This window comes from Myotis yumanensis, unplaced genomic scaffold (assembly GCF_028538775.1).
Source record: "Myotis yumanensis isolate MYYU_CA2020_CCGP unplaced genomic scaffold, mMyoYum1.0.hap1 SCAF_7, whole genome shotgun sequence".
NCBI lineage: Eukaryota > Metazoa > Chordata > Mammalia > Chiroptera > Vespertilionidae > Myotis > Myotis yumanensis.
The window spans coordinates 16,314,568-16,337,275 of NW_027223758.1; the positions used below are offsets into that span (position 1 = coordinate 16,314,568).

A 22,708-nucleotide genomic window follows, 5' to 3' on the forward strand; every position below is an offset into this window, starting at 1 on the left:
GTGTAAGCATCAAGAGGAAATGAAAAAGAGCCAGGAGAAAATGAAGAATGACATACCTGCAATAAAAAACACAATGGAAAGTACCCACAGTAGACTAGAAGAAGCTGAGGACTGCATCAATGAGCTAGAAGACAAGGTAGAAAAAAACACCCAAACAGAGCAGCAACTGGGAAAAAAAACTTAAAAGGCAGGCGGACAGCCTAAGGGAGCTTTGGAACAACAACAAAAATGAAACAACATCCGCATAATAGGGGTGCCAGAAGGAGAGGAAACTGAGCAAGGAATAGAAAACTTATTTGAAGAAATAATGACAGAAAACTTCCCTAATATTGGGAAGAAAAGACTCACACAAGTCCAAGAAGCACACAGAGTCCCAAATAAGATCAACCCAAAAAGACAAACACCAAGATACAGCATAATTAAATTGGCAAATGCCACGACAAAGTAAGAATCTTAAAGGCTGCCAGAGAGAGACAGAAAGTTACCTATAAGGGATCTCCCATTAGACTGTCAACTAATTTCTCAACAGAAACACATCATGCCAGAATGGAATGAAATATACAAAGTGATGCAAAACAAGGAACTGAATCCAAGAATACTTTACCCAGCAAGGCTATCATTCAAAACTGAAGATGAAATAAGGAGCTTCACAGACAAAAAAAGGGCTAGGGGAGGTTTTTTTCTGTTTGTTTTTTTTTTTTAAATCCTCACCTAAGGATATGTTTTCCATTAATTTTTAGAGAGAGCGGGGAAGGGGTGAAGAGACAGAAACATTGATGTGAGAGACACATCAATTGGTTGTCTCCCACATGCACCCTTATTGGGCCCGGGGATGGCACCTGCGACTCAGGTATGTGCCCTTGTCTAGAAATCAAACCCTTGATCCTTTGGTGTGTGGGCCAATGCTCTGATCACTGAGAAACACTTGCCAGGGTTAGTGTCAGGCTCTTTAATATGAGTGAGTTCATTAATTTTCTTGAGAGGTTGTTGAATGTCATCTTCAACCTGCTTGATCTTCCTAGATTCATGATACAAAATATATTGAGTACATAGTACAAAGTGTGAGACAAGGCCAAGAACTGTATCTATACTTACAAAGCAGGAAATTGGGATAGGTAGAATTTCAATTTCTTTTTTCCCCACTGTATCACTTAACAGTCAACTGCAGGAATAGCTTAGGATACCAATAGCACAACAGCCCTCACAGCACTTTTGCCAATCTGACACATAGATAGGTAAGAGCTCTGACCATAAGTTTCAGCAAAGCATTCTCACCTTCATCCAGAGCTTGGGTGGGCTTGTCATCCTCATCCTCTCCATTTTTCCAGATTTGCACTGAGGTAATTGGCATTTTAGGAGACCAAACTGCCTCCACTCTGTAGTAATTACAGAGCCCATGCCATTGTCTTGTGGCTGTACTGTCGAGAAACTGAGTGGAGAGCATTGCATATCAGTCCTCAGTCTTAGATTGTGCTTTCTCCACTGGTCAGCACACTAGAGTCTTAAATTTGTGCTCCAATTTAAATCCTAGTGTGTCAGCACATCTTGCTAACCTGTTGCTAAAAATCTAGAGAAAGGTATAGTTACCTATACATAATATGCAGACCCATTTAATGTTGACTTTCTGGCCACAAGTTTTTTACTACAAAAATGATTGCTAATTTTTTTTGTTTAAATCAACATTGCTTTTTTTTACAGAGAGGAAGGGAGAGGGATAGAGAGTTGGAAACACCTAAGAGAGAGAAACATCGATCAACTGCCTCCTGCACACCTCCTACTGGGGATGTGCCTGAAACCAAGGTACATGCCCTTGACTGGAATCAAACCTGGGACCCTTCAGCCCGCAGGCCGATGCTCTATCCACTGAACCAAACGGGTTAGAGCAACATTGCTTGGTTTTGTTTCTAATCTATATAACTATTCAACCCACCAAATTGTGTTAATATCAATATTAACACAAAAGAAAATTCCTTGCCTTCAGCCACTATGATTTCTTATTCTGGTCCCTTTGTGACTTTATTTGGCTGAAGCAGAATTTTGGGAAAGTCGCAACCACCTGTAGGCCATTAACGTGAACAGCTACAGGAGCAAACATGTGGGAGGTAGAATTGACAGTTTCTGTGATTGCCCTTTTTCTCTTTTGTGGGAACAATTCTTTGCAGTTGTTTTGCAATCTTACTGCTTTTATATTGGGATATTTATTAGTCTATAGCAGCGATTTTCAACCTTTTTCATCTCATGGCACACACATAAACTAATTACTAAAATTATGTGGCACACCAAAAAATGGATTTTTTGCCAATCTGACAGAAAGATAGATATAGTTTTGATTCGTTCATACTAGACGATTTTTGTTGTGTTGGCAGCTGTCATATTTTAATTTGACACTCTAAGGCAGCGGTTCTCAACCTGTGGGTCGCGACCCCTTTGGCGGTTGAATGACCCTTTCACAGGGGTCGCCTAAGACCATCCTGCATATCAGATATTTACATTACGATTCATAACAGTAGCAACATTACAGTTATGAAGTAGCAATGAAAATAATTTTATGGTTGGGTCACAACATGAGGAACTGTATTTAAAGGGCCAGAAGGTTGAGAACCAAGGGAAAAGAGGTCAGTGCCCCTGGCTACATAGTCAGGTAATCGCACGTTTTCAAAATTCTTGGGGTACATAGTTTAAAACCACTGGTCTATAGTGCTTACAGGTCATGCACATGATCGATTTTCTTTTAGGAACATTGTAATAGCAGTAATTAGAGAACCTGTGATCTTCCCTCATCTAAAAAGAGGCTCAATGGGACCTAATCGAAGGCCTCACTTAGCTGCTTCTGCGACTGGTTCTCAGGCTCCCAGGTAGCACCTCTTCGATGGTCAGGAAGTGCTAGTGTCAGGGGCGGGCTGACTCACCTTTGGGCCTTGGGGAGACACCAAAGCGCTGAGTTGGTTTGCATCTCTTGTGGTTTTACAGGGGCAGGTTGGCATCTGGTATTGTGCGCAGTGCTTTAAAAGATAGGAAATTAATATAAATTTTGCTTATGAAATCCAGAATTTTGGTTATTGGAGAATAAGTCTCACTCATTCTTTGAAAAGTGGTCAGATGTCTGGAATAAATAGAAGTTTCTGAAGAGCTTACACACTTAATTTAATTTAATCATGCTGATTCTTTTCTCAGTGGGAAAAATGAAATTAAGTAATCCTTATTTGATCAGTTTTCTGGTGTTTTGAGTGGAACCTTAGAAAGCAATGGTATTGTGTAACATACTCTCACGAAGCTAGAAAGTGCGTTTAGAATTAGGGCTATTGGGTTAGTTATGCTTGAGAGGAAATGAATAATATGGAGAATTTGAGGTAGAATTTAGTTCTTTGAACTGATTCAAACAGAAATTGTGTTATATTCAAAACAGAATGCATTAGAATTCCCAGAATTTATAATATAATTATAGATTTTTTTCTATTTTTGAATATAAGATAATTCTTTTTTAAAGATTTTTTTATTGATTTCAGAGAGGAAGGGAGAGAGAGAGAGAGAGATAGAAACATCAGTTATAAGAGAGAATCATCGGTTGGCTGCCTCCTCCATGCCCCTACAGGGATTGAGCCCAAAACCTGGGCATATACTCTGACCGGGAATCAAACCTTGACCTCCTGGTTCATGAGTCAATGCTCAGCCACTGAGCCATGCTGGCCAGGCTAGGATAATTCATCTTGATATTTTCATATCAGTGTTAAAATGGTTTTAAATATATTATGAAAGAGTAATTACTACAACTGATACTGACGGGAGCAGCTTTAATAACTAGTGGCTCTTTTTTAAAAATAAAAGGCCAGTAGAGGGAGCTCAAGACCTGTTTAGTTTTTTGTTGTTTTGTTTTTTAAGAAATGCATCAAGAAAGTGTTTTTGGTGTTGATTTATTCATTTATACAAAACATATATTGATTATATACTTAATACAAAGTGTGAGAAAAAGCCAAAAAATGTATGCTTACAAATCAGGAAATTGGGATAGGTAGAATTTCACTTTCTTTTTTTCACACAGTATCCCTTAACAGTCAGCTGCAGGAATAGCTTAGGGTAACAATAGCACAACAGCCCTCACAGCATGTTTGACATAGTTATTCTCCCCTTCCTCCCCATCCGCATCCTGGATGCTCCCACACTCACCACTTCTGGTGATTTCTACAGGCTTGAACTTTCTCCATCTGAGAAGCCCCTACCAACAGTTTTATAAAAATAAAGTCTTAAGGTTGCATCAGGCCTGACTGTTGGGAAGGCAGACCAGCTGGTAATGGCAGGCTCTTCATCCGTCTGTTGTGTTGTGGACCAGTGGGGACACTTGAATTTGGAAGCCACGGTGCTGTGGCTGTATTACATCCCACCAGATGGCAATGTTCTTTATCTTTAAAAAGAAGCTGCCAGTTTTGGCCCAGCTCTTACTTGTCTGCTCATTGTCCAGAAACCAACATCTACTAGTTTTTGGCATCAAATTTAAGTGAATAAAACCCACTATCCCTACTACCCATAAAAACAAGAATCATCCACTTGTTTTTCAGAGCATTACGCAGCTCTTGGGCTCCCTCTACTGATATTGGATTAACAAGTAGATTCATTAACAAATATAAACTCTTCCCAGAAGGATTCAGAGTCTTGCATAATCAGAATAAACAGTGCAAGAAGAGGGCCAGAAGGGGCTGGTTGCATGGAGCTATCTGGCGTCTGTTGCCTGATGCTGCAGAGGCTGGAAATAGACCTGAGAAAAGGACTGGTCCGTGCTTGGGGCGGGGGGAGATAGATCACAGGTAGGTACATAGGTCTTGTGTTTTTCTGAGGGCAGTGAACAGTTCTTGGTTGTTCCAGAAAAAAGCAGAGACATCCTGGAAAGACAAAGCTTTAATGGGTTTGCCTGCTCCCATACTTGGCTTTCCTTTGTTTTTACCCTCAGTTTGGCTTCCTTTCAGTGTCTGAACTTAGACTGTGGCCCAGTACCCTGAATCATAAGTAAAGGATCACACAAATTTCATAGGTGTGAGGTCTGGTAACTTGTATCACTGTACTTTAAATGGAATTTTTATTTGGATAGCATAAGTAAAGTAGCACTCTTTTGTTGAAATCCTGTCTCGCTTGTAGAATCTTCCTACGTACAACTTCTTGGTTGGGGCGAGCCAGAACTTTGGTTCATGGCTCAGATTAAAGGGTCATACAGACGCTGGGACATTGACAGTGAGTCTTGTTTCGGGTAAGGACTTGGGTGACACTGCCAGGTAACATGACACAGGCTGAATTTTGATCAGTTGCTTCTTAGAAGGAGTGAAACTTTAGCTAATTAAACTTTTGGAAAAGATGCTGTTGTAGTTATGTGGACGAAAAGTTTCATGATTACTAGTATGTGAGTAAGCATGCAGTCTGGTGAGGGATGTCATGGTGAGGTTTACACGCAGAACCACATGGTGAAGTCCTGTAGTGGGGGTGCCCAGGCAGTATGGGAGGGGGAGGAGGGAACAGGTGTGAAATTAACATGGAGGAGTAAGCAGTGGGAGGCAGACAGCAGGTGCCAAGTGGGCTAGGGTTGCTAGAGACTAATGGAAGCGTAAGAGCCCCTTCTGCGGGGTCAGTCTGTGGGGTGCGATTAAGGAGAGCCCTGTATGCACTGTGAGGAGCACGGCTTGACTGCACAATGTTGGAGGACTTCAGATCTTTGTTTTAAAGGGGCCTCTTTGGGACCACATAGAGGATAGATATGAGGGTGGTAAGAAAAGGGGGACAGTGACCAGTTAGGAGATTATTATAACGACCAAGGCAAAAGATGTTGCTACACCAAAGCTGTAGTTCTAGAGAGAGAAGGCTGTGTGATCTTCCAGAGCCTTGGGTTGTCTCTGGAGATTAAAGTGAACTGTAACAGTTTAGAATGAGCTCGGAGGGCACTCATTCTCTACAGCAGGGGTCCTCAAACTACGGCCCACGGGCCACATGCAAATACAAATATTGTATTTGTTCCCGTTTTGTTTTTTTACTTCAAAATAAGATATGTGCAGTGTGCATAGGAATTTGTTCATAGTTTTTTTTTAAACTATAGTCCAGCCCTCCAATGGTCTGAGGGACAGTGAACTGGCCCCCTGTTTAAAAAGTTTGAGGACCCCTGCTCTACAGCAATGTCGTTTGTACTAGTGCTAGATGAGATTATCAGGCAGTCAGTACTCATCTGTGGTTTTCTACTTTATGTCATATATGTATTGATTCTCTAAAAAGACCAGCGCATCATTTTTGTACTTTGTTGATTAATTCAACTTCACATGTGGTGATATAAGCCATTAAATACTTATCATTTTATTTTGGACAGTTGTATATTTATCCATTAAAAAATAATAGAGTTGGAATCCCCATGTTTCCTTTTATCTTCCTCTAGAGTGTGTGTGTGTGCATGCACACTGATTTCTACACCCCTCAAAAGTAAACCCATTCTGTGTACCTCCTGGATCTCTTTCCTCAGCATGCCCGTCCCTTAATTCCAAATAACTTTTACAGTTCTCAACCATTTCTGTGGCTTTTCCTCCCCCTTCCCCTTCATTTAGATTAAAAAATAAAATGCTATGTAGAACTTAAAAGAAAAATCTATTCTTAGAGTAGAATATTAGTGTTAGCAAGTATAGGAAACTTTATGATGTAAATGCACATTACCTTATTGCACAATTTTTGTGGGGAAAAAAGTGTATCTAAACCTATGTTTTTAGAATCAGTTGTTTTAAGTGGTGAACTTACTTAAAATTTTTTTTAAATACATCTCTATGTGTTTTGTGTTAATACCCACAGAAATGGAAGAATGTCAGCAGTCAGAAAATGCACCTGCAGTCGAGTCTGGCCACCTGGTGGCAGAGCAGCAGCCGCGGTTCCTGCGGAGCAGCAGCACACCTGATGTCACTGAGCCGCTGTGCTCTGAGTCCGCTCAGGGTATGGAGCTTCAGTCATTGACACAGAATTGTAGTCTGGCTGGGAAGGAACTGCATGTCGCAGTGCTTTCTACATTTATTCTAACTTTATTTCAAGGGAATTTACTTTTTAAGTTTTATTGTAAGGCAGTGATTTCTGGCATTAAAATATTTTCACTATTTATTTATTTCTAAAATATATTTTTATTGATTTCAGAGAGTTAGGAAGAGGGAGAGAAAGATAGAAACAACAATGATCTGCTGCCTCTTGCACACTCCATACTGGGCATCGAGCCCGCAACTTGGGCATGTGCCCTGACCGGGAATTGAACGTTGGCCTTCTGGTTCATAGGTCAGTGTTCAACCCATGAGCCACACCATCTATTTTAATATATTTTAATATATTTATCTAAGTTATATTTACATATGTCCAGTTTTTTTCCCAGTGTGGCACGTTTGAGAACTAGAAAGATGTCCAGAGTGGCTTGAGTAGGCATGAAGCCAAGAAGGTTACCCTCCAAGCTCAGGGAGAGCAGCAAGTTAGGTAAAAGGCAGGACAGGATTGGGCGGATGTGGAAAAGGCCATGAGGAGGCCATAGAAGTTGACAGAATGGAAAGCTGCCCAGACCTGTGAAAAATTTTATTATCAGCTTATAGACTTTGCTGATGTTGAAAATAACTCGTAATAGCATTAATTTACACAGTTTCTCCAACAACTTTCAGCAACAACAGAGTGTGGAAAGCAAAGAGGCAGATGGTTAGACCTGTAAACAATAAATAATGTATGGAGTTTACAGTGAAAGAGCATGTGTAGATTGTATCTGGTGTCAGTGAACATATTTATCATTTATCATTAGTTTCATGAGTTACATTAAGAAATAAACCAACTTATTTGTCTACAAGTTATCTCACAGTTCTTAATGTCAGGGTCATGCTAACCTCATCAGATAGTAGGGAAGTATTGCCTCTTAACCAGTTAACTGCCACGATATTTTGAATTTAATGAAAAAAGGTCCGCTGCTTGCATCATGGTATACAAATGGTTAAAACCTCTTGAAATAAAACACACAAAAAATAATTTGAAAAATATATTATCTGAAGATTTTCTATTCTTTGAAAGGTTTGTTTAAGATTGTTGTGATTGCCCCCCTGCAACCCCCCACTTATGTATTTTGGTAGAACCCACCATTGCCTGGAGTTTTCTGTAGGAAGGTTTTAAAATACCACTCACATTTTTTTAAAAATATATTTTATTGATTTTTTACAGAGAGGAAGGGAGAGAGATAGAGAGTTAGAAACATCGATAAGAGAGAAACATTGATCAGCTGCCTCCTGCACACCTCCTACTGGGGATGTGCCTGCAACCAAGGTACATGCCCTTAACTGGAATCGAACTTGGGACCTTTCAGTCCTCAGGCTGATGCTCTACCCACTGAGCCAAACCGGCTACAGCAATACCATTCACATTTTAAAATCATTTTAAGACTATTCAGATTTCCCTTTCCTTTTTTGATTTTGATAAGTTTTTTTTTCTAGGAATTTGATCAACTCATGCATTTTTTTTTCCCTTCAAATTTATTGGTCCTAGATTACAAACAAAATCCTCTTCTGATCTTTGTAATGTTTGCAGGTGTTGTGGTGATAGTCCCTTTTTAGTGACTGATTCTGGGTATTTGTTCTTTCTCTCACCAGTCTTTATTCTCGAGAAGTACCAGCCACCTTCCTGGTCAGCTCACCTAGCTAACTCAGGCAGCTTTTCTCTGAGATCTCCTCCCCAAGGCCAGAACGGGTCTCCTCGCCCTAGCCTGTGCTATCCTAATGGGCCACAGTGAGTGGCATTCAGCCCTTTCTTTTAAAAGTTCTCTGTGGACTTGACCCATAGGCTACCAGTTTGCCATACCTATGCCTCCTTTTTATGTATTTTAGAATATCTAAACTTAATAATTGCTTAGATATAAAAATATTTTACCGGTTTTACTGTCTGAAATATTCCTTCTCTTGATTTTTTTTTTTTTTCACCAAATCTCTAGGTCAAAAGGTAGAAAATGTACAGAATTTGAGTTCTTCTGAGCCGAAGCCTATTCAAGAGAATAAAGGACATGTGAAGAAAGAGTATGAAGGAATAACAGTAAGATATTTTTCAACCAAATTTGTCATTAGAGATAAACATGCAAATTATTGGAACAATTAATAAATTTATTAATGGCAGTGATAGTTTTCTTTTTTTTAAAAGTTTGTCGTTTAAAACAAGTTTTAAAATGTTTTCCATACAACTTTCAATTCTTTTAAAGTCTTACTTTCTGTATAAAATTATAGTCACATCACAAAAATAGAAAGCTTAACATGAAGCGGAATTCACCAGCTGGTGTTTATCTGGCACTCTGTATTTTTAAACAGATATCCTTGCTTTTCAGACATACATTCAGATTCCTTGTTCTTGACATTATTTTAGGTAGTAGCCTCCACCTGGCATGAGTTGCTAGATAAGTCATTTTTTGCAAAGAGCTGGTATGATTTCTTTTCTTAAGAATATGTAAAAGCATTTTTAAAAAACAAATATAAAGTATAAAGAAAAAAATTGAAAAGTAGCCTATTACTCATTTATGCAGATCACTCCTGTTTATTCATTTAAAAAAAAAATGTGGTATATTCAGAAAACTCAAACATCAGAGAAGGGTACAAAATAAAAAGAGAAAACCTCTTGCTTGCTTAGAAGATAACCAGTGTAAAGTGTCTTTTGTCTGTATATATAAGCTTATATATCTGTATTCTGTATCTATATGTGTATATTTCAATAATCACATAAACACCTACAAAACAACCATTCAACTTAAAGTCTAAAACATTTCAAATGGCACTGCTTTGGCATGTAAATTCCTTTCTTGTCCCCTCAGAGAGCAGCATTTTCTTAGCTTTGTGTTTATCATACCCTTGCTTTGTGCGCTCGCTCTCTCTTTCTCTCTCTGTCCCTCTCCCTCTCCCCATATACTATCTATATATATAAAAGCCTAAGCAACCGGCCAACTGGCCAACTGGTCAGTAGCTATGACTCACACTGACCACCAGGGGGCAGACGTTCAACACAGGACCTGCCGAGTGACAGCAACTTTGCAGAGTGCCCTCTCACACTCTGGGACCCTTCGGGGGATGTTGGGCTGCTGGTTTTGGCCCGATCCCTGCAGGCCAGGCCAAGGGACCCCAGCGGTGCATGAATCCATGCACTGGGCCTCTAGTCCTAATATATAAAAACCCTGGGTCTGTCACATCTGCAACGACCAGGAGGCTCGATCAACCGGAAGTCAGTCCTGCAGTCAGCACTGGGTTGCCGTGGCGACCCAGTGCTGACTGCTATGGCTGCAGGCATGGTGACCCAGCACTGACTGCTGAGGGGGCTGTGAATCAGGCCCAGAGAGAGGCCTAAAGAGACAAGCAGGATCTGATCCATAGCCTCTGTGGCAGCTGTTGATCAGCAGTAGCCTCTTTCTTTAGCTCCAGGCCTGGTCAGCAGCCATGCCTCCATTTCTTTCCAGGCCTCCACCGGGGCTGCTGATCAGCCACACCTTTCTGATCAGGCCCTGTTGATAGGCCTAGAGGTGCTGACTAGCATAGAAACCGACCAATAAGAACCAAATCTGGGTCAACTGTGAGGAGCCAATGGCTGCCTAGGAGACGGAGCTTTTGACGCTGACTGGCATAGAAACTGACCAATCAGAACCAAATCTGGGTCAACTGTTAGGAGCCAATGGCTGCCTAGGAAGGGGAGCTTTTGACACTGACTCGCATAGAAACCAACCAATCAGAACCAAATTGGCTGGCAGAAGAGGGCAGTTGGGGGCAAGATCAGGCCTGCAGGGGAGGGCAGTTGGGGGCAATCAGGCCGGCAAGGGAGAGCAGTTGGGGGCGAGATCAGGCCGGCAGGGGAGCACAGTTGGGGGTGGGGGAACAAGGCTTGCAGGGGAGGGCAGTTGGGGGAGACTAGGCCAGTAGGGGAGGGCAGTTGGGGGCAAGATCAGGCCGGCAGGGGAGGGCAGTTGGGGGTGATTGGACTGGCAGGGGAGGGCAGTTCTGGGTGACCAGGCCGGCAGGGGAGGGTATTTGGGGGCCATCAGGCCAGCAGGGGAGGGCAGTTGAGGGCAAGATCAGGCCGGCAGCAGAGGGCAATTGGGGGTGAGATCAGGCTGGCAGGAGAGGGCAGTTGGGAGCGATTGGGCCATCAGGGGAGCAGTTACATGTTAATCAGGCTGGCAGGGGAGCAGTTAGGGGGTGATCAGGCTGGCAGGCAGAAGCGGTTAAGGACAATCAGGCAGGCAGGCAGGCAAGTGGTTATAAAAAATTTTATAAAGGAGAAAAATAGCAGTAAACCTCTAGATAAAAGATATTCACAAAGTTACAATAAAAATAATGCGTTTCCTTGCAACTTATATTTTACTTTCTCTATGGTGACTTTTGATGAGCAGAAGTTCTTAATTTCAGTATTCTTGATTATCAAGCAATTTAATGGTTAGGTTTTAAGAAAAAATTAAAATACCAATCCATGGGAATGAAAATATTACCTTATATTTTTGTTTCAGTTTTTCTCTACACATTTAAGTCTTTCCTGTGTCTGAAATTGATTTTATGTAGGGTGTGAGGTAGGGATCCAAATTCCTTCCCCTACTCACCCTGAGTGGATAGCTACTTGTCTCAGGTCCTATTTATTGAATCCATTTTTTAAAATATTGATCTGAAATGCCACCTCTCTTCTCATATATTCTCATATATGCTGTTTCTCAGATGTGTGAAGCTTTATTTTGGTAGTGTTGTTTTTGTATCCTCACCAAGGATATGTTTTTATTAATTTTGAGAGAGAGAGAGAGAAACATTAATGTGAGAGAGAAGCATCGATTAGTTGCCTCCCATACACACCCTGACTAGGGATAGAACCTGCAACCTAGGTATGTGCCCTGACGAGGAATTGAACTTGCAACCTTTTGTTGTACAGGATAACACTCTAACCTACTGAGCCATCTGGCCAGGGCTATTTTAGTATTTCTTATCTTAATTCTGGTTACTTTATTTCTCTGCACAGTACTATAACCTCTTAATTACTGTAGCTCTCCACTATCACCTTCCCATCCCCCTTCTAATGGATGCTATTTTTCTACTATCTTTTGGCTTTCATTCTTACTATTGAGAAGTCTTCTATTCATCCTAGTTGTTGTTTCTTGGTCTTTGTCCTTGTCCTTTGATTTTACTACAGTATATTTCCATTAAGTTTTTTAGTTCAGCAAGTATGCCTGTTTCTTCTGAAGGTTCAGGTTAGCCTTTTCAAGTATATCTGTAATTTCTAATATGTGATCCTCAGCTTTTATTCCTTTAAATTGCTCACATATTATAATTCTAAATTCTTTATCTGATTATCTGAAATCTTTGGGAGGGGGTCTGAGTCTGATATTTGCTGTTTCTGAGATTCTTGTGCATGGTGATAGATTTCCTTTGGTGTTTGGTGATCTTTGATTGAGTTTCAAGATGGCTGATCTTAATCTGCAGAAAACCAGTGTCTCAGGTGATGGAGTTTCACCAGGACAGCATTTGCATTTGTTTCTTCCAGGAACCAGGGAGTGTACTTAACCCTAGAGCCTTGGTTCTTTTGCCACTGGCAGTGGTAATAAGAGATTTACCCTCCAGATAGCCCCGTTTCACTGCCCTGGTTTCCATTTGCTTTGGGAAAGGAGGATGTGGATCATTTGGAGGTATATTTACCTCCTTTGAGTCCCAAATTACAACCCATATTTTTATGTAGAATCTAGTTCTATAGCTACGGACATTTCATTTCTCAGTCAGAAGCAGGAAATATCTGGGTATATTTTCATTATGACATTAGATATATGTCATCTTTCTTTAAGGCTGTGTAATATTTTTTTATATACTTTTGTTCTTCTAAATATTTTATTCATGGCCTTCACCTGTTTCTTGGATTAATAATTATTCTGTCTTTTAATTATACATCTTAGTCCTAACTTCTCAGTCGTTTGTTTAATGTTTATTCTTTAGTTCATTGAATCCAGGGTTTTTTTTTAATACACTCTACACTGGAGGACCTTAAATTTACTTCTTCATTCCCAGCTTTATCCTCTGTCTCACAATCCTGGATTTTCGTTGCCTATGTATAGGATATTCTCTTTGGATATTCAGCTCAAAGATGAAAATTAAAATATCAGAAACTTCATCTTTTGTTCATCATCCTACTTTTCTTCCTTCCTTTGTCACCATTGTTCTGATGATCCCCTAGAGTCATATCCTTTTGTGATTTAATTTTACTCCTCTTCTGCAGTTTTTTTATTTATCTTTTTACCTTACCCTCCCCCCCTTTTTTTTAACCATCAAAGGCCTTATATGCTCATTCCTGAACTACCAGTTCCGTGATAATTTTCTTCTTAACACTAATGCATCCCACAGATACTAAACTTTTCTTTCTGGTTATGTTTTTAATCACAACAAGCTATTGTCTAGAGCATACAGTTGCTCATTTTGTCAGTATTGGGTTGAAATTCCTAAACCTGGTATTGAAGGCCCACTTGTAGCTGCCTCTTTTAGAAGGTGGTCTGCATTTTCTTGTTATCTTTTTCTTCTTCACCTGCCTGCCCTGCTTGGCCTGCTATAATCAGGTTCTGTCCCTGCACATACAACTTGCTCATTGCCACTCAGTGCTTCCTGTCTTGAATCCTCTCCTGCCTTCTCTCTATCACTTCATGTCAGTTGCCTTCTTGAACAGCTGTCCTGTAACTGTGAGCCAATTATGGTAACATTATTCTGCATACCTTGTAGAGAGAGTTTATTTGCATATTTTCCTTATGTATCTTGTAATCATTTTGTGTAACTTGTGTATGTTTTGTCTCTCCATGCAAGTCAGAAATTTTAGAGGATGCAGGTTGCCTCCAAGTGTTTTAGTGCTCTGTGTGTAATACACGGTCCAGTGTTGAATGCTGCTCAGGAAGGTGTTTCACGGCTACAAGGAAGGCACTGAGTAACCTTTAGGAAAGTCTCGGTGGGGTCCATGCCTTCCCTGCCAGCACACTCACCATCTGAGGGTAAACTTGGGCTTTCTGGAAAAGTGTGTTCACTATATACATGTGCTTGAGCAGAGGAACAAATAGAACTTCAAAATAAATCATTTCTATATAATTTGCCATTTCTTCTCAGTAGATCAGTTCAATTGAATATCAGTTGACAAAGTAGAAGTCGTAAATTTCAGATCTTGAATAATTTATATTTCAATTATAGTAAATTGTGAACACATCCTTCAAAATGGAAAATAGCATTCAATTTTGTTGTTGCTGTTATTATTTTTTGTTTCTTTTCCTTTAGAAATGTGGACTAGAAACTTAACAGTCTTATAAAAATCAAAACTTTCCATTAACTAATGCAATTCTTCTTTTTGTCTGAAGATCTTAGTTCGAAGAAGCAGCAGCTCCGCCGAATTGGATTTAAAAGATGATTTGCAGCAGATGCAAGGAAAATGTAGGGAAAGACAGAAGAGTAAGTTCCAGGAAGTGTGGTCTGTGTTCGTCCAGATTCAGAGCTGATGTACTTTGTTTTCTTTGTGCTTCTAACTTGAATAATATCATCTGAAGAGACATAGTTGTGAAATGGGAACATTTTATTCCTGGAATTTCAGGAGTGATGGGCAGTTAGTTCACACGTACAACCCGAACAGTTCTAGTCACTTACCTGAACCTTAGAGGCCTGTCTTTCCACCCCTGGGCCCTTTCCTAGGTGAGAGGCACAACCAAAAGCTAATGCTAAGTGAGCAGACAGACCCAGAAGGAAAAGTGATCTTCCCTAGAAAGTTCCTACCAGCTTGGAGCAAAATGCTTCAGAAGTACATTGCAGTCAATAGTATAAGTTTTTAAAAAATAAAACGTGATTGGAATCCTGACACATTATCATGTACTGTAAAATGTGGCCCTAATACTCTGCTTTCCCAAGGGCAGGTTTTGGGCCACCTCCTTTTCAGAGGAGCATGATAGACAACTCGGGTCCGGGGTGGCTCTGGTGGGGTGTGCAGGAGCTTCTCTTGGCTCCTCCTTCAGGTCCTGTTGGCTTAGAAATCCATGGCAATGAAGTAAGAGACCTGTCAGGTTGGTGACTGGGACAACTTTCAATTCTTTGCAAGTGAAGGAAGAACAGCAGATTAGCAGCAGCAAAGCTGGGCACTGTCAGCATAGATACAAAAAGGAGCTGAAAGAGTGAGCCAACGAAAAGGGTGGACACACAAAATTATTATGAGGTAGACAGGAGACCTGGAGAAGTAAACTGTCTAGGTCTGTTTTGTGTTAGACAAAATAGCCCTATTAGGCTTAGTAGCCTTTGAAAAAGCATCATTGTATTATGACAGATTACAACTTTTTATTATATAAAAGAGAGACTTTCTGTTGGAGACAATGTTTTGTAGTAGAACATCTCATCCCCCAGTGCTCTAGGGGCCCCAGCCTGGGTTGTATCGCGGGGGGTCTCTCTTCTCTGAGAGCAGCACGGAAAAAGAGCGACCGGTTCTTTGAGTAGAGGCACTGGGGATTGAGAAATGAAATAAAGAGACAAGACACAGAAATAGAAGGAGAAGCTGGGACCGGGTGGGCTTCTGCCCTCTGATGGAGGGACAGACCGCCCAACACTGGAAGTAAGTTTAATTTATACTCAAAGTAACAGGAAGTTACATCACATCTGGGTGGGCCTTGAGTTCCTGGCGACATAATGGGATCCACCCCACTAGCACCTGGGTTGGAAAGATCAGACTGATTGACGTCCTTGCCTTTTGGCTAGGACCGCCTCCAGGGCTTGTCTATGCCTGTGCCCTTGGTTCAGTTGACAATATTTTTAAGAATACCCATTGTGCCTTGCCAGGGGCCCCCCACAGGGTTGAGGTCTAGACTCAGACTCAAGATATAGAGCATCACTAGACTTTTCTAGCCAGCAGAATAAACTTGCATTTATATGGACCAATTCGCCCCCTTTTCTTCCACCCACCCCCATTTTGTAGTTGAATAAGTTTCAGTAGAAAACTTAATGTCTTGATGTACCTCTTTTGGGCATATGGTATATGAGTTGAAGCCCCTTGAAAGGAATGCTATTTGGGTGATACATAGTGGAGCTTGTAATGACTGTTAATGCTCAGTACTTGGAAGCTCTGTTTGGTTGAGCAAGAGCCCCAAACCAGCCCCTTTGAGCCCCTATGCCCTGCATGTGTCAGCTGTTTAGTTACTTATGTGGGGGTAATTGTGGCTATTAGTTATCTCAGACTTTGGTTCTTCATTATGCCAGGCGAAAGTGTCAGCAGTGACACGGCTCTGGGCTATAACAATGAGGCCGAGTTGTCCATGAGCTCATGGCAGACCTGTGAGGAAGATGCAGACCTGAACACTCCCACAGATGTGGGTGACCCTGATGCCCGCCATTGGTTACAACTGAGTCCCGCCGATGCTTCAAACTTAACAGGTAACTAACTGTGTTTGAAAAGCAGGTAATAATGCTAACTGCTGGGAAATCCCGTAATATCCAGTTGTAAGAAATTTAGGGATCCTTTAGCACAATGATGATGGGGGTGCCACCTCTAACCAAATTGGTTGTGGTAGCCCCAACCACCTGTTTATAATCAGCTATGAGTTCTGAGATGTGTATGGTGAGGGTTCTGAAACAGTGGCCAGGTAATGGGAAGATGCATGCCATGCCCACAGCCACAGCCACCACAGGAGGAGGCGAGGACACTCATGTCAAGCTTCACTCTGGAAACAGAAGAGTGATTTTATCTACTGTATAAGGGCCCTAAATCAAGATAAGTTTAAATCTTTGACTAGCTTATTGATTCATATGTTTTTGAAATTTTACTATAAAATACTTGATACACACAAGGTAAGTTGTGACATGTATGTAAGTAATAAAGTAAGCACCAGTGAGCCTAGTATACAACTTAAGAAACAGAGCAGCATCCAAACCAGTACGATTTCCCGGAGCGTCTCCTTAAGTCCCTTCCTTCTCCTATCTTCCTGTGACCCAATCTCAAATTTTTTATGATCCCTTGATTTCTTTATGGTTTTACCACATATAACTGTGTCCTCAAACAATCAAATATATCCTATTTTAAAGTTTTTAAAAAGGATTTTATACTCTGTATTTTTCACACCTTTTACCCCAAGTATTTTATTTCTGAGATTCATGCACTGACTACAGAACCAAACTTTCTGAGTCTGCATCCAGGCTCTGCCAAGGAATTGCTGGGTGGCTTTGAGCAAGTTACCTAATTTCGCTCTCCTTCAACTTTTTTCTTGTAAAATAGGAATAATAATAGTCCCTACTACAGGGTTGTTGGAGGAATGAATGAGTGAAAATAAAAGTCTAAAGCTTTACCTTAAATAGTTGTGTATTTTTTAACAAAGGAAACTTTGGTTTCTATTAATCATAACATAAAATTTAACCAAAACCCCTGATATTTTGGAAATTCCTGATGGAGTAATGTTAAAACTTCATAAAATTTACATGGAAAAATGTTGTTGGATAAAATATTTTATGTATAAGATACATAACCACTCACCTGCCTGCCTGATTGCCCCAACCTCTCTGCCTCCTGCCTGATTGCCCCTAACCTCTTTGCCTGCCTGCCTGATCGCCCCTAACTGCCTCTGCCTGCCTGCCTGCCTGATCGCCCCTAACCTGTCTGCCTGCCTGCCTGATTGTCCCTAACTGCCTCTGCCTGCCTGTCTGATCACCCCTAACTGCCCTCCCCTGCCTGCCTGATCGCCCCTAACTGCCCTCCCCTGCCTGTCTGATCGCCCCTAACTACCTCTACCTGCCTGTCTGATCGCCCCTAACTGCCTCTGCCTGCCTGTCTGATCGCCCCTAACTGCCCTCCCCTGCCTGCCTGATCGCCCCTAACTGCCCTCCCCTGCCTGTCTGATCGCCCCTAACTGCCTCTGCCTGCCGGCCTGATCGCCCCTAACTGCCCTCCCCTGCTGGCCAGATCTCACTCCCAGCTGCCCTCCCCTGCAGGCCTATTCTCACCCCCAACTGCCCTCCTCTGCCAGCCATTTTGGTTCTGATTGGTCAGTTTCTATGCCAGTCAGCGTCAAAAGCTCCACCTCTAGGCAGCCATTGGCTCCTTACATTCACCCAGATTTGGTTCTGATTGGTCAGTTTCTATGCCAGTCAGCATCTCTGGGCCTGTCATTGGGGCCTGATCCAGACAGATGGGGCTGATTAGCAGCCCAGGTGGAGGCCTGGAGAGAAATGGAGGTGAGGCTGTTGGCCAGGTTGAGAAAGAAAGAGAGGCAAGTTCTGATCAACAGCTGCCACAGAGGCTACGGATCGGACCCTGCCTCTCTCTCCGCAGGCCTCTCTCCGAGCCTGATCCATAGGCCCCTAGGCAGTCAGTGCTGGGTCCGGGTGCCCGCAGCGGCCCCACTCAGTACTGTGTCACCACGGCAACCCAACACTGACTTCCGGTCTGGTCGAGCCTTTGGTTGTTACGACCATGGCTCTTTATTATATAAATGATTTTGAATAATAATACTGTAAACTTATGGAATTTAACAGTTTACAAATAACTTTTTGATTCTGTATGGTAAGCAGGCCAAGTCTTACAAATTCTGTTTTAGAGATGGGATTACTGAGTCCCAGGGGAATCTTGTTAGCTAGACAGTAAGTGCCAGAGTTAGAACTGGATTTTAAAGTGTTTTGACTCTATATACAGTGCTGTCTATTCCCTTCCACTCCGTTGGTGTTAAAATGACAACAGCAAAACCCTTTAAACTACTTGAGAATCATTAATACATTGATGCAATAAATGGCTTCTTTGGGCCTAATGTACAGACTACCCAGGGGGAACTCATGGTGGCATTATTGAAGGCAAGACTGAATCTTTAATAAGTTGAATTTATTTAAGCAAGAAATAGTTTTAATCATTTTTATTGAAAAGAAAGAAAATTGGGTGATTACTTCTTTTGTCTGTCCTTTGGATAGTTTTGTTTTGATCCTATTTCAGAGTATGCATGGGATAGCTCAATTTAATAAACTTATGTGAGGTAATTGTATATGATGTACTCTCTGTGTCATGATTAATTCCTCCAAATACTTAGTTCTTTGAAATACTAATATAGAGAATCAGTACACTCAGTTCAATAGTTCATCTTGTCATCTGTGAAAAGGACAAACTGTAATATGATAAGTTTAAGGATTATCACAGTTCTGAATTTAACTTTGTGTTCTTGAGAGGAGGATTTCTTTATAAATATACAAAATAAAACTCATGTTAGCGTGACCTTTAGGGCATGCAAAAAGAGTGATCAGACAATTTGAGTATATCTGTTTCTCATTGAATAATTCTACCAATTATCAAATGCTTAGAACAATAAACTTCTCAAATCTCATATTCCTCATCATTGGCAAACTAACGGTTTAGTTTTATATTTGCTTTCTCATTTAAATCACTTCATGTTGGCTGAAAATAACAGCTAAATGTATTGTGCTTTGTTTCAAAATGTACCTCGGATTTGTTTTAATCAGGTATGGTACAGCATACAGACATGGAAATGATTATCCTGAAGGAAGAAGTTTATACTCACTGGTCCCTAGAAACTGGAGGCATGGCCTGCTGTGCAGGAGGGCCACACAGGGAGGACCAGAGTTGGTTAGGAGACAGTGGGAAAGAGGACAGACCTGGGCAACAGCCTTTATTGTCATTCCCATGGGAAAAGCAAGGCAAGACAGGGTAAGCAGAGTTAGGATTGGCGAGTTGGAACAATTTCAGCAGACTCTGGAGCATAGATGCGGTCCCTAGTTGCCGAGTACCTGGCCCTGAAGTGTCTGTGGTCGGGGGGTGGGGGGGGTGAGAGTGGGGTGGGGTATAGGCTTGATGTGGAAGAGCCTGGTAAAGGAGGTATGGGAGGTATGAGCTTTGGATTGGTAGTTTGTACAAGAAAGAAACCCTTCCTGGTGAGTTGTTAGCTATCTCTAGGAATTAGTAACCCTGGCAGGGGCAGTCCCTTCCTGGTCCAGAGGTGCCAGATGCCAGAGCGTCTGTTGATACTGCATCCGTTTTGTTCTGTTGAGGTAATTATTTTGAGGAATATTTATGACTATAGTAAAGAATCAGTGTTGCTGCTGGCTCCATCTCCTATTTAGCCAATATGCTTGCAAACTAGAAATATGATTTTGATGCTATAAGAAATAAAAATGTGAATAAATCATAGTCACAACTGGCTTACCAAGAGGACAGAAAACATTTATCCTGATAGTGGCAAATGATGTGATAAGTGCTATGAGATTCATTTAAAGAAACTTTTAATCACAGGGATAGAGAAATAGACTATAGAATAGAATAAAAAGTACATAACTGAATCCACACGGACATGGAATCATGATATTATGGAAGAGGTGACACATTCCAGATCTGGCAAGGAAAGGATTTACTGTTTAACAAATGCCTGTGGGATAAGTATTTAGCCATATGGAAAGAAAGGAAATAGAATCTCTGCCTTACAACATGCCCACAGTCAATTCCAGATGGATAAAATACTTAAATATAAAAAATAAATTTTTAAAACTTTTGCAAGAAAGTATCTTCTAAAACATGCCTTAAGACCTTGGGGTAGGGAAGGTTTTCTTAAATGAGATGTTTAACCCTAAAGGGCAAAGGCCAGCTTGGTGCTCTTTCCTTTCCAGGCTCCTGTCAGGTCAGGAATGTGTTTTAAGATGAGGTTTAAGAAATGGTGTCCAACATTTTGCTTTAGTGGGGAGGGGGTCAGTAGTCTCCCCTCACTGAACTATAAGCTGGGGGAGTGGGGGGAGTGGGGGGAGTCATTGTTTGTGTTCACTGCTGATTCTTGGCTTCTAGAATTGTATATGACAGGAGAGGAACATTAGTTAATACTCGGATCAATGAATAAATAAGCTTTAAGTCCAGGCTATTGTTTTATTTAGGTAAAATAGCAATTAAATTTTAACCTTTTTTAATAGTGAAAAATAAGTGTGATTCAGTTTCAAAATCTTTTTTGTTTAGTATATTTATCATAGCCTTGCCTCCAAATAGTGTTATAGAAATCCTTTACCACTTCTGCTTTTAATTATAGCTGTGCATGTGAATTACACTCACTGTTACCTGCCACCAAAGCTGTTTTTGCAGAAATGGTTTGTTTGTCAGCATTGTCTTCCATTAGACACATTTTTGGCATTTTCGCCAGGCTTTGATCTGCTCTGATTGTTTGCTCACCTTCTGAAATCTTTAAAATGAACAATATGTCCCTGGAAACAGAAGAGGAAGGAGAGAAGAGTCAGGCTGCAGAGCTGGCCAGCAGAGCACTAGCCAACCTGCTACCTCTCCATTTTGAATCTTCAAAGGCCAGGCCTGAGTTTTCTGGTCCCGGAATTAAGGTGTTTCAATTGAACTTTTGGATCTGTGTCTTCAGGTTTCAAATCAAAAGGGAAACTTATTTCCAGTGTTCCTGCTATGTTTCTTCAACATTCTTACCAAACCTACATAAAATTGCAGCTATGTGAAATCATTTGGTCATAAGTACCCATTACCAAGACTTATTTTATGACTAAAGTCCTTTGCATATTTGCAACATTTTAAATGTTATATTGCTTTGTTAAAATCATGCCTGTGTTTGGAGAAAGATGATATATTGTATTTGTTTGCAAGAGTTTCCAGTTTAATAAAAAAAGTTTAAATGCCCCTATTGCATTTGGTAATAATGAAATTAAAAGGTACTAGGCTACCATACTAGCTTGCTAATGAAAAAGAAAATAAAACTAAATATTTGGCATTTTTAGGGCGAGCATGAAATTTTCTGAAATCTCTCAAATCCCCATTTTTAATTACGCACTGCTTCAGTGAGGAACCATCTACATGTAAAATGTCAGCATCTGTTCTGTTACACCATGAATGCAATAATTTTGGGATAAAACATTTAAACTCATTAAAAAATTTTTTTCACAGTGATATTGAGCAATGATTTTAAATACTTCTAAAGGACTCAACATATTTTGATAATGTGATGGGGATGTTACCTAGGATTTTATCACTGTGGTAGGCATTTGTCAGAAAGCCCAGTAGCATTGAAACATTTTCTACATGAGGCCCTTTTATAACTGAGGATATATTAGTTGGCAGGTAGAAAGGAGGTGTAGGTGATGAGATACCTGGCCTTTTTCACTTGGTGTTACTCAAACAAAGCTCCAGCGTGATTGGAATGCTGGGGCTAATCTCTGTTTCGGATGGCTGCATTTTGGGGGTGGGGGAAGGAGATGAAACACTATAAATCATTTAATTCCCTTACTGTTTTTTAACCCTTAGAGTAGCAGTTCTCAACCTTTGGGTTGCGACCCCTTTGGCTGTCAAATGACCCTTTCACAGGGGTCGTCTAAGACCGTCCTGCACATCAGATATTTACATTACGATTCACAACAGTAGCAACATTACAGTTATGAAGTAGCAACGAAAATAATTTTATGGTTGGGTCACAACATGAGGAACTGTATTTAAAGGGCCAGAAGGTTGACAACCACTGCCTTAGAGGATTAAAGACATAATTTTCTCATCTTTATGAGAAAGATAAATGCCATATTATGCTGTGTATGGGGTCTTGTGTTGATTTATAAGCATTCATTAAATCAGCATACCTTCTTAGACGGACAGATCCTTGGTATTGCACTTACTTTGTAGGTTAAACATTAGGAGGATGAGTCTCTTCAGAGAACCCAGAGGCCCATAATCAGACTTTTGTTCTCTGTACCTCCTTGTCTTTCAGGTACAG

The 22,708-nt window shown here is 40.9% G+C and overlaps 1 protein-coding gene across 3 annotated transcripts in view; it reads left to right on the plus strand.

Annotated features, from left to right (window-relative positions):
- Positions 1-22,708, plus strand: part of RALGAPA2 (Ral GTPase activating protein catalytic subunit alpha 2) — a 294,845-nt gene that overhangs the window by 106,305 nt on the left and 165,832 nt on the right. For all 3 annotated transcript variants that reach the window (XM_070419823.1, XM_070419824.1, XM_070419825.1), the window contains 4 exons: positions 6,808-6,945; positions 8,954-9,051; positions 14,351-14,441; positions 16,224-16,397. In XM_070419823.1, the coding sequence (XP_070275924.1) occupies positions 6,808-6,945; positions 8,954-9,051; positions 14,351-14,441; positions 16,224-16,397 (501 nt within the window). The remainder of the gene's footprint in view (positions 1-6,807; positions 6,946-8,953; positions 9,052-14,350; positions 14,442-16,223; positions 16,398-22,708) is intronic.